This window comes from Haliotis cracherodii, unplaced genomic scaffold (assembly GCF_022045235.1).
Source record: "Haliotis cracherodii isolate W230 unplaced genomic scaffold, xgHalCrac1.p SCAF_21, whole genome shotgun sequence".
NCBI classification, from domain to species: domain Eukaryota; kingdom Metazoa; phylum Mollusca; class Gastropoda; order Lepetellida; family Haliotidae; genus Haliotis; species Haliotis cracherodii.
This window is the reverse complement of record NW_027266277.1, coordinates 14,828,404-14,841,450: the sequence shown is the minus strand read 5'-3', so window position 1 is coordinate 14,841,450 and position 13,047 is coordinate 14,828,404. Positions and strand designations below refer to the sequence as shown.

Genomic DNA, 13,047 nt, shown 5'->3' with positions numbered 1-13,047 from the left:
GGCCGAGACTATAGCTACAAAGCGTTCTTGTACTATTATAGAACTACCAGGAGCTTCTGTTCCGAGTCCAGGAACCAAACTAATCGAATGGATGCTTCTACAGAAATAACGTTGCATAGAGTGTCTGGGCTTTTATAGGGAGCTTTTACAGTGGGAGACTGTTTCATATCTATTTGGGGCAAACCCCACAGTTCGTAATGCCTAAAAAATATTTGAAGCGTGGAAGACGTCGGAGAGGATTGAAATAGATCGTTTATAAAATTGTGTATTTTTCACACCTCCCTTCTAACTTTCGCCACGTGTGGCATGGCAACCAGCTACCATCGATACAAAAACACGAAGGGGAAGGTGATGTTTACTTCAACCGATCCTGAAAAATTTCCATCTTGTGCATTGCACGTTTCAGCACCTCTTCAATTACCATCCAACAGAGTTCAAACGAATTCCTAAATAACAAGGAGCCATGGGTGAACTTTGAATGAGGACCCTATGTCGAAAATATGAACGGAAAAACATTTTTGCAGACTGTTGCTATTGATCTAACTATCTGTGGTATAAAATATACTGAACCGCAAAAGAAACGTCATCCCAAGTAACACTATATGAAAAGTTGTCAGTTGAATATCTGGGTACTTTTATCAAAGTTTCTAAAATTTAACATTACATTGTCCGGGTGGAATATTGCTAAAAGCGCTCACTCACTTCGGTTATTATAGATTTGATCATCAATTTAAGAAAAAATAAACTTTCTTCACTTTCCGGAACGAGGCTATAACTATTTCTTAATAGTCTGAATATGTCAAAGCATAGTCTTTGTTGCCACTTTTTGCCATGCTATGTTGTTTATTTGTTGTTTTCAGGAAGCAATTTCTTATTTTGAGCATGAGCAAATCTTTTACTAAGAGTGGTTTTCTTAAACCTGTTGTTCTTTGATGTTTGACGCCGCACTCAGCAATATTCCATCTATATGACCGTGGTCTGTAAATAATCGAGTCTGGACCAGACAATCCAGTGAGTGACATCATGAGATTCGATCCACGCAATTGGGATACGATGACATGCATCAACCTAGTCAACGAGCCTGACCACCCAGGCACCGTTCCATAAAGCCATTTTAGCGCTAAGGTGATCGTAACTCCCATACTTTAACACTGACTGACGGTCGTCGTAGCGCTAAGATCCCTTTGTGGTACAGTGCCCCAATCCCGTTAGTCGCCTCTCACGACAAGTATAGTCGCATTTTACGGCAAGCATGGGTTGCTGAAGACCTGATTAGAATTCAGCTTTCTGGGCTGTTTTTTTCTTCGAATTCTCTTTTGGGGTTTATAGTAATTTATTTTTTTCATTCGTTTCCTTTTTCCATTTTCTTATCTCACATAGCTGGGTCGGTTGAAATAAACCTTCATATACAGGCAAACGTTGCTTGAAAGGACCTACATAAATACTTCGAGCTCTCCGAGGTTCGACACAACAACTAATGATGAATAAAGAAGGAAAACGCAGGGACCATGCTTTTACTTCGACACAACGGTGTTTGCCTGTGAACAGTTGTTCAGTCGGGTATTAAAACATATTTTTATGTCATGTATATTCTTCTGGAGCCAGGGAGCACGGGTGGCCCAGTCGTCTAAGGCGCCACTATTCGCTGTGCAGAGTTGCATCCCTTGGGCACGCCAGAAACCTATGTTGTTGGTTCGAATCCTGGTTCACCCCAATAATGTTTCAAGGTTTGTCAGCAGCATACCCGTGCTCGTGGGCTTCACCAAAGTAGTAAACGTCTAAGACCTGCACCATATTGGGCTTTCCTCCCACATTAAGCTGAAACGCCTCAATATAACTGGAATAATGTTAAAAGCGGCGTTAAACCCAACTCATTCACTCACTGTATTGGAGGCCCGGCGCCTATTTTGTTTAATGCTGGCACAGTGGCCAATCATAGTCGGTCTTACAGTCCCTGAACCATATTGTTTTCCATTCAACCCAGACCTTACTTAAAGCTGTAGCTTAAACAAAGTAAATCAGCTTAAGGAATATCCCAGATTTTCCACAGGTAATGAATCTCCCATCTCACCGGGGCTCTTTTTCAATTTTTATGGAGTTGTTTGTTTCTGACAAGATGACATATCTTGTCATCACTCTAGCTTATCCCATAGCAACCAGCTACCATCGATACCAATACACGCAGGAGATGGTGTTTGTTACAACCTTTCCCGATTTTTAGCATCTCTTCAGCCACCCTCCTACAGAGTTCAAATGAATTTGTAAACAACATCAAGAAATCATAACAAAGAGTTCCCCAACAAGCAAATTTTAAACTTTATTTCATCCAAAGTGAGCTTTGAATGGAGACTCCAGATCGAAAAGATATACAGGTTACGCGTTTTAGATTCAACAAGATGGCCGCCTATGCCCATTTCATGAAGAGTATTAACAAATTGTATATAAACATTTTATATATGTACACTACAGTTGCATCAATCAGAAGAAATCAGATCTCCACTGTATGATTCCCACTGTATCATAATCACTTGTTAATGAAATAACTGTCAAATACCGGGTGTTCGCAAAAACCTGAGGCCATCCTGCCTCATTCATTGCTTGTGCAAAGGCCCTAATTAAGTTTTCACATCAACAAACAAGTACAGATATGGTTAAACATATTTTGATTTCAGTCAATTATGCTGGTTTAGATTGGTTAACAAGCCGTACGACTATAAATACCGCTACATCACAAATGCAAATATACTCAACTAAAAAAGAAACGCAAATGCCGGATAAGTTGGAAGGGTCATATCTTGGAAACTATATGAGCTAGAAAGATATTGTTTGTAGGTGATTGAAGCTAAAATGTTGAATATAACAAATCTATTAGTAACGACCAAAATTGATCATACTACAGTATTAAATATTAATTTTGCGTTTCTTTGAGTTATGCGTTTCTTTAGCAGTTGGGTATACATTCAAGGTAGCAATAACTTAGATGACGAATGTGTGTTGGTCCGAATAATAAATTATAAATCTTGTTTACTGATCAATTATCAATAGTTTTGCCTATTTCATATAATTATGAACAAATGTCAAGATTCTTGGAATAGCCTTTGTGGTGTCTAAGGAATTTCCATAGAGTTGAGAATTGAGGTTGTGTGTCATAGTATAGTAGTAGAGTGTAACTGGACTAATATAGCCTGTTAACTCCCTTGTCTCGGGAAAATGATCCAGCATATCACGAGCACAACAGCATTGGAGCAAGAATGGAATATGACTACCATATCACATGTGTCATCATCGTTAACTTCATAACGGGGAGGAAAGCCCGAAGTGATGCAGGTCTAAGACTTTTACCACTTCGGTTAAACCCACGAGCACGGGTATGGTGATGACAAACCTACAAACATAATCGGGGTGAACCGGGATTCGAACCCACAATCATAGGTTTTTTGGCGTGCCAAAAGGTACCCAACGCTGCACAGCGAATCGCGGCGTCTTAGACGACTGGGCCACCCGTGCCCCTGTAAGTTTCGAAGCGTGTTGTTATCTCTGAAGTAATTCAAATGCACTATTGCTGTTCTTTTTGTGAAGGAGGCCTCTTTCGATATGTCAGGGATTCTATGAAACAACATACTTATTTTAAAAGTGTGTAAGTGAATAACACAATGGTGATGCGCAGAACCTTATTGCTGATACACGGGTACAACAGCTCCTTGACTTCATCGCATGGTATCTGGCAAGGACAATATCGTTTAGGTATGCCTGGTTGCCTCTTTCTGTTTGGCGTTCATGGGCAGGGAACCGTATCGTTCATCCATTCATCCCATCTGTGAGGGATTTGTTATCGGCATAAATATTATGGCTATTATTAATATGGAAAGAAACATCTTAGCTCCATTTTAGCTGTTTAAATAGTGGTTTTTTCTCAGTAGACGCCACCACGTTTCACTACTTCAGTAATTGGGGCTGTGGGGTAGCCTCGGGGTTAAAGCTTTCGTTCGTCACGACAAAGACGCAGATTCGAGTCAATATTGCAGGAATATTGCTAAAAGCGGCGTAAAACCATACTCACTCACTTCGGTTATTATAGATTTGATCATCAATTTTAGAAGAAGAAAAAACATTCTTGACTTTACAGAACGATGCTGTAGCTATTTCTTAATGATCTGAATATGTCAAAGTAGGGTCTTCATTGCTACCCGTCGCTATGTTATGTTGTTTGTTTGTTGTTTTCAGGAAGCAATTTCATATCTTGAGCATAAGCAAATCTTTTACTTAGACTGGTTTTCTTAAAGCGAATCAATGTACGCAATTGGGATTCGATGACCTCCATCAACTACGTCAGCGAGCCTGGATCTTCACGGGTCTCGAGTCATATATTACCATGTCGAATAGGATGGGCCTCAACGTGTGATTTGCAGTTTAATGTCATTGGGGAGGTGATAAAGACAAATATACTAATCAAAGCTCACTAAGAATCAGCAAAATGGGAACGCCAGTGGCCAGTGACTAAATTGACTAGATAGACTAAGTGGAAAAATATCATGTAAGGACCAACCTGTAATTGATTATGTCATTGCATCTCCTATGTGCCTACCCCTTTTCATAACAGTTGATAAAGAGGAGTTCTCCCCGACATTCTCACATGTACATTTCCACTCACGTTCTTTGTGACAAAACCTAACTTAGAAAACCCGGACCCCACCCAACCAACCAGCATACATAAGGAAATGGAGAAGTGAAAGCAACAAAACTGACTTATTCCGCCAAAGTATTGATGTCGAACAAATAAATAAGTAACCCAGTCAGCCCACGCGGCGCGTTTCCAAAATTCTGGCCCATTTTCGGTAAACAATCTTGGAGACAGCATAGCGCACATGTTTACTGGCGCTGCGCATGCAGCATTTTAGAAGCTGCAGAGTCAAAGCTGTGTACAGTAGTAAAACTGATAAAACATGGTTCGGAGATGAATGTAAAAAGGCACTAAAAATTATGTGTAACAAAGCCAAACGTCGTTTTAAGAAAAATAATACAGAAAGAAATTAAAGTGTCTACCGACAGCATATGAAAATATAATAACCAACTGACCGAAGCGTTTTGCAAAAAATATTGTGGAGAATATGAAACAAACAACGCATAACATTGCGTATGACATTGCGAGCTTCTTTGACTGTTCAAAAAAATAAATGAGAACCCCCATACAAGACGAAGATAATTTAAATGATTACATTTTAAATGAAATGTACATCTTTGCAGTATTTTGAATGATGATATCACTACCGACGAAGTAATAAAGGCAGCAAAGGATCTTAAACGGAACAAAGCAGCTTGTCTCGATAATGTAGAAAACGACTATATCATTGACAGTGTTGATTTATTAGCTCCTTTAAATAGTGAATTTTTAATCTGGTATTCGCCTCTGGTATTATCCATAAATCATGGTAAATCGGAAAAATAAAACCAATTCACAAACACAGAGATGATCCATCTGACCCAAATTCATAGAGACCGATAATATTGATTCAGTAGGTTATTTGCAAGTATCCTAAATGACCGATAGAAATTCGTTTTAGAAGAAAATTATATCTAATATCACACAAGCTGGCTTTAGAAACAACTTTTCATCGACAGATAATGTATTTGTTATTCTTATGTTAACACAATTTTTTAAACTCAAAAGAAAAAACTGAAGAACTGGTCTTTGGACCAAAATGTTAAAAACAGGTATAAAGGGAAGATTTTTTAATTGGGTTTAAAATATGTACATATGAATAACAAAATATTTGGTAAAATCAAATAATGCATTATCCGAGTATTTTCCACGTGAATCAGGTGTAAAACCAGGTTGGTTGGTTGGTTGGTTGGTTGGTTGACGCTGGACTCTGCAATATTCCAGCTATATCACGGCTGTCTGTAAATAATCGATGACATATCATCCAACAAGTGTTCGATGGGGTTCAGATCAGGGCTGAGGGCTGGCCACGGTAGAACACGGATGTTGTGTTGCTGAAAGGGCATGGTAGCTCTGGCAACATGGGGACGAGCGTTGTCCTGCTGGAAAATGTGTTGATGTTGTGCAAAAAATGGAACAACGTGGGGTCTGATCACTTGGTCGATATACCGCTGAGCAGTGACGCCGTGTCCCCGACCTTGACCAACATTCAGAAAGCACATCGGTCCAAGTCTCGCATTAAGTCCAATCCCTGCCCATATCATGACGATAGGCCCACCCCATGGATCCCTTTCCACAATGTTTCTGTCAGCGAAACGATCACCTCGACGCCGCCAAATTCTGACTCTTCCGTCTGCATGGGAGACACAAAAGCGACTTTCATCAGAGAAGATGACACGCCTCCACTCACGATGACGCCAATTGTGATGACACTGTGCCCACTGAAGTCGTGCTTGTCGATGCCGTGGTTGGAGAACAGGACGACGTGCTGGTCGGCGACATCTGAGGTTGTTGGAACGGAGACGTCGGATCACAGTGTTCCGGCTAATGTATCGATTATGTGTTCCCATGGTCTGTTGAGAACTTTCACTTGCATTTAGGAACGGAAGGTCGCTGGTGTTGACGGGTAATCTGGCAAGGTGTGGTAACCCTAGGACGACCGCTTTTATGTTGCGTTTGCACACGGGGCTTCAAAAATGCAATCAAAAATATTGAGAACACCATCAGGCTAAAACTCGTATCAATTTATGGTTCCGTGTTTGTTACCTATTTGCTTAAAACCACTTGCGTTTCTTTTGCGTGTGAAAATATATACTGAACAACAAAAGTTCCTGTGACATTGAATAAGATTTAATGCAAAGTTATGTTTTTTACCAAATCTGAAACAATTTCGGTTTGCAACAGATAAAAGACTCCTGTAAGTGTTCAAATGGTTTAATTTGCCATACTGACTTCAGAAAATGCGTGATTTCAAAAAGAACATGATCATGTCAAAATGTCAATTTACAAATCAATAGCGTGTGTGTCCACCTCTGGTTGCGATGCAAGCAACACATCTTCGTCTGATGGAATGAACCAGGCGTCGCACAAAGTCCTGTGGGATATCTGTCCTTATCTGCTAGAGTAAAAGGCGACTAACGGGATCGGGTGGTCAGACTCGGTTGATGCATGTCATCGATCCCAAATGCGTGGATCGATGCTCATGATATTAATCACTGGATTGTCTTGTCAAGACTCGATTATTTACAGACCGTCGTCATATAGCTGGAATAGTGCTGAGTACGGCGTCAAACAACAAACCAACCATATCTGCTGGAGCATGTTTCAAAGTTCATGGAGTGTCTGTAGAACACGTTGTTGACGTCGAAGGCGCCGATCCATCTCATCCCACATGTGCTCGATTGGTGAGAGATCAGGGGAGCGAGCCGGCCAGGGGATGACATTCACGTTGTTTTGTTGAAGAGAATCCTGAACAAGTCGAGCAATATTAGGCCGGGCGTTGTCATGTTGAAAGGTAATGCCTGGGCCGTGACGACGCAAAAACGGTAGAACAACAGGGCCGATGATTTCATCGCGGTAGCCCTGTCCATTGAGATTTCCCTCTACTACTATAAAACGGGTCCCCTGTCTTGATGTAAGCCCACCCATACCATAACGCTGCCGCCCCCGAACCGATCATCTTCCATGACACAATGATTGACGTAACGTTCACCTCGACGTCGGTACACTCGAATCCGTCCATCGCTGTGGCTGAGGTGAAAACGAGACTCGTCAGTGAATAGAACTTGTCCCAGCTGCATGACGGTCCAGCGTAGACGCTGTCTGCACCACTGTAGACATGCTTGACGGTGGTTTCCTGTCAAAATGGGACGTCTGGCGGGTCTTCTGGCGACAATCCCTGCACACCTCAGGCGACGACGTACAGTTTGTGTCGATATTCGTCGAAGGCCAGGGATGCTTCTTGCAGTCACTGTTGCTGGCTGGAATCGATTTCGTAGGTGTGTTGTTCGAATCCAGTTGTCTTGTCGATTATTGGTTACGCGTGGCCTGCCACTCCGAGGATGGTCTCTGACTGCATTCATCTGTTACCAACGTTGCCATAAACACCAAATGGTGTTTCTGTGGACGTTAAATTGTCTTGCAACATCACGTTGACTCGATCCTGCTTCAAGCATACCAATGGCTCGCAGACGCTCATTTTAGTACAGGCGTGGCATTTCATAATGTTGAATAATTGCGTAATTTTGTTGTTTTTCTGAGTGGTTGTTGTTAGCACGATGCTAAACAATGCATATTGAATCCCATTAACGCACATGTTTTTATACCCATTCTTGGGTAGTGAAATGCATGGGGCTTGCATAAAAGTCAACTTTTGCATGGAATGCATGCTTTTCTGTAGTAGTTACGTTTTTGTGACTTGATCCCATACAAGTACTACAATATTGAAAACCAAACCAAAATACACTAAAATATTGGTGTCACAGGAACTTTTGTTGTTGAGTATAGTTCAGATGTATGGTGGTTTGAAAAGTAATACACCTGGCGGCAAAAGAAAGTATAGGTCGAGTTCCATCATCAATAAAAAAATAACAAGAAGAGGTTTTGTTGTGAATTATAATATAATCTAGGTAGGGGTAGCAAATGATTGATAAACCACAGTTTGAATGAAATTGTGCAATCACAGGTAATGTAAGCTCAAGGTAAACAATGGTTGGGTAAGAAATTTCATTTTCAAAAGTTGTCTGAAATGTCACCAAAAAATTGTCAAACACACTATAAGTTCATTCTCGGCACAGTTGCCTTCAATAGCGTGTATGACCTCCAGCTGCCTCAATGCATGCTTTGATACGCCGCCTCATCGATGATGTCAGTCTTCTGATGACGTGGACAGGAATCCGTTGCCACTCGTTTCTCAGGGCCTGCTGCAATTCTTGTTTGTTGACGGGAGGCTGATGGCGTGCTCTGATCTGTCTGTCAAGATGGTCCCCTCGTTCTCTTTCGTCATTTCGAAACAAGTTAAACCGACTTTCATCAGTAAACGGCACTCAACACCAATTTCTCACTTGCCAGCGTCGAACCTGCCTCACCCATCGCAGTCTCAGGCGTCGATGTTGAACAGTCAGTACCATTCCTCGGGAAGGACAATACGCTCGGATTCCAGCAGCACGAAGTCGTCATAGTACTGTATGTTGGCTAATGGGATGTCCCAAAGCTGTTGCTGCCGTCGCCATCCCCGTTACGAATCTGTTTCGCAGGTGAATGAGCCGTATCTGACGGTCTTCCAGAGGTGTTGTCACCCGGGGTCGTCCGATTCTAGGCCTGTCCTGTGTCCTCCCTGTCTGCCTGTACCGTTGAATCAGCCTGGCTGCTGTTAATGGTGTACAACCAAACCTTCTGGCAATTTGGACCTGTGTTGCCCCCATTTCGGCCATACCGATGGCTCTCTCTCTCTGCTTCTGTGACAGTCATGGCATTTCTTTTGTGTGCTTTCATCACGTGTGGTTATACCCTGCAGACGAACGCATTTATACAGCTAACATGCACGCGCAGTTTATGCCATAGGCAGGAAACCTGTTTCACCATTTTTTTGTCACCACACGAGCGCCGTCAAAGGTGGCGCGTTCGGGTGAAGAACGGCGTTAAACCCACCTCACTCATGTACTTCAAATCCTAGTTTGCCCTCTGAGACAGGCCGATGAAAGAATATACGAAGACAAGAAAGTCAGCTCTGTGATTCACTAATCTGTAGATGATCTTTTCAGATGCGGAGCTCTTCTCCAACAGTGAGTATGGTTCTACGCCCCTTCAGCAATATTCAAGCAATATCACGGCGGGGGACACAAGAAATTGGCTTCACACATTGTACCCATGTCGGGAATCCAACCCGGGTCTTCAGCGTGACGAACGAACGCTTTAACCACTAGGCTAACCGACCGCCCCCCTCTTCAACAAAGAATTATGTATATTCCAAACAAACAAAAAACTACTACTTGTGGCTAAATATTTTTAAACTCTACAGAACTGTTTCACCCAAAAGTTTAAAAGATTTAAGAAATGTGTCCCGATATATTGTATGTCTAAACTGAAATCTAGCAGTTGTACGCATGAAAGTTTATTTTGACCGACCCAGTGTCATCGGGACATGAAACTTGACTAATCACGGTCCAGTGACGGCACCGCTTCCCTCCCCCTTTATCGTCCGGCTTCCGTCACCATTCGGCAAAGTCCGACGGTCGTTTGTTGTCCAGACCTTCACGTTCATTGAGAATTGGTGACCCGAGAATTTTATTCTCCAGCTGAAAAATCGCTGGTTAGTTGGTTGGTTTGTTGTTTAACGCCGCACTCAGCAATATTCAAGCTATATGACGGCTGTCTGTAAATAATTGAGTCTGGACCAGACAATCCAGTGATTAATATCATGAGCATCGATCCACCCAATTGGGATCGATGACATGCATCAACCAAGTCAGCGAGCCGGACCACCCGATCCCGCTAGTCGCCTTTTACGACAAGCATAGTCACCTTTTATGGCAAGCATGGATTGCTGAAGACCAATTCTACTCCGGAATCTTCACGGGTCACCACTCAAAGCAACAGACTTTGGGGCTAGTTTGCTATTCAGACATTTTTCAGTCTATGGTGTTGTCCGACAGACTTATTTTAGGAATCTACACTTTGTCTTTTGGGATGACGTGGTCGGGGATCAGACACCAGACGTTCAGATCCTGACAGGCGCCATCCACGAGAGTGACTGACTACAGTTTTACACAGCTTTTCGTAATATATCAGAAATGGGCTTCACACATTGTACCCATGCGGGGAATCGAGCCCAGGCCTTCGGCGTGACGAGCGAACGCTTTAACCACCAGACTATTGTCTGTCATCGTACCCGGTTACGTAGATCATTGCTCACAATATCAATCACTGGATTGCCTTGTTCCGACTTAATATCTTCAGGCCACCGTTATGCAGCTGGAATATTGCTGAGTGCAACGTTAAGCTATGCATGTCGTCGTTGTTTTCAAACAGCAAATATAGTACAAACCTAAGTCAATTTAGGAAGGCATTCTTGCATCATTTGTAGCTGACTCAGTATCAATGATAAAATACCACAAAGCTCAAGCTGAAACTCGGGGACTTCAGGCCATCAGCAGATACATCGATCCAGAGATGAACGGGTCGCGACTATCCGCTAAAACAGATTCCATTTGTCGTAAAAGGCGTACTGAAAAATCATTGATGACACAAAAATTTCGGGAATGCGGTGAAGTGAAATGGGATTTAACGTCGCGTCCAAGATTGTTGCACGTGCATGTACGTGTGTGTATGTGTGTGGCTGCTTGTATGCCGATTTATAGTGCAAGCTCACTGAGATACCATGCCGCGGTTTAACATGAATACCCCATTCAGACACAGTATACTGACTCCGAGCCGACCAGTCCTTGTTTTAGCCCCTTAATGCCGAACGCATGACAGGGTCACAACAAGAACCTTCTTTTAACGTCTTTTGGTATGACGCGGCCGGGGATCAAACCCCGGACCTTCCGCTCTACGGGCGAACGCTCTACCACGACCACGGAGGCGGTCTTCGGGTATATGGTAAGCATGTCCTGACCTAACAGTAGCAACCATCACAATTGCAGAAATAATGTATGCGTTTGCTGCCTCACGCCGCACAGCCCTTCTCCTGCCAAGCGACAGCTGCATATAAAATAATCAGATAATTAGGTGATGGACCAGAAATCCAGTCACATGATATCGCATGTACTGAAAAGAGACAACAGAATGATAGTAATAGATTTATTAAGTCGTTTATCAAGTCTTACAGCATCATAATTATTTAATTATACACCCAAATATCAATTTATTCAACATATGAAATAACTATGCAACAGAACTTCGTCTCTCACCAATGGCCCTAAGTTTTCGCTTCACGCTTCCAGGGAAGGTAAACCTTCGCGTTTCCCCTTGTTCATGGGAGCTTAGTTCGACCTTAATCTTTGCCAGTTTGAGCAGCTTCTGAAACACCCGTGTGACACTGCTGTGGTCCTTGCCACAAGCCTCAACGTATTTGGTTTTCCATTCTTTCTTGGCAAAAAGTTCAGCACCAGTTTTTCCCGTGATTTTTCTATCATCCTCAATGTCAGTCTTGTTTCCTACCAAAAGGATCGGAACTTTATTCTTCCTCTTGATACGAAGGATATCCTCCCTGATCATGGCTACTGTCTCAAACGAGCATTCATCTTCCAAAGAGAATACAAGAATAAATGCATCACCCGACTCAATTGCAAACCTTCTTCTTGCCCCAAAGCAGTATCCACCCGGAGTGTCCACGATCTCGAGGGAGACTTGTCGTCCTTCCTTACCGATCAAAGTTGTCTCTTGTTCCAGCTCGATGGTGAACCAGTGTAACTCAATAAACTTCTGGTGCAGGAACTGGGAGATGATGGTGCTCTTCCCAACTCTAGGAGCACCCAGGACAACGATCTTGAAGGTTTGGTTGGAATGAGCAGCTGCCATTGCCGAGACTATAGCTACAAACCGTTCTTGTACTATTATAGAACTACCAGGAGCTTCTGTTCTGAGTCATGGAACCAAACTAATCGAATCGATGCATCTACAGAGATATCGTTGCATAGAGTGTTCTGGGCTTTTATAGGGAGCTTTTACAGTGGGAGACTGTTTCATATCTATTTTGGGCCTAATAATGCCTAATATATATTTTAAGCGTGAGAGACGTCGGAAAGGATTAAAATACAACGTTTATATAATTGTGTTTTTTTCACACCTCCAACTGTGATGACGTTCTTTCCCCACCGATGGGCAACGCTTGAGACAGTCCGTGCGCAATTAGTTGGTCACTCCCTTCTAATTTTTGCCACGTGTGTCCGCCATTTGTGTCCGCGGTGTTGTCCTGTCTGAGATCAGTGTAATGTCTGGTTGATCCCATGGCAACCAGACAGACAGAAAAACAGACAGACTGGCAAACAGCTGCCATTGATACAAAAACACGAGTGGGAAGGTGATGTTTACTTCAACCTATCCCGAAAAATTTCCATCTAGTGCATTGCTTGTTTCAGCACCTCTTCAATTACCATTCAATAGAG

At 42.6% G+C, this 13,047-nt stretch overlaps 1 protein-coding gene across 1 annotated transcript; it reads right to left on the bottom strand.

Moving 5' to 3' along the window:
- Positions 1 to 11,824: 11,824 nt before the first annotated feature.
- LOC139470791 (ras-related protein Rap-2a-like) lies at positions 11,825 to 12,460 on the bottom strand. Its single transcript, XM_071253082.1, has one exon. The coding sequence runs from the start codon at positions 12,458 to 12,460 to the stop codon at positions 11,825 to 11,827; it is 636 nt and encodes a 211-aa protein (XP_071109183.1).
- Between the last annotated feature and the right edge of the window lie 587 nt (positions 12,461 to 13,047).

What these genes read in the sequence shown, in the direction of transcription:
- LOC139470791 (XM_071253082.1), bottom strand. Translation starts at nt 12,460, where the DNA reads ATGGCAGCTGCTCATTCCAACCAAACCTTCAAGATCGTTGTCCTGGGT.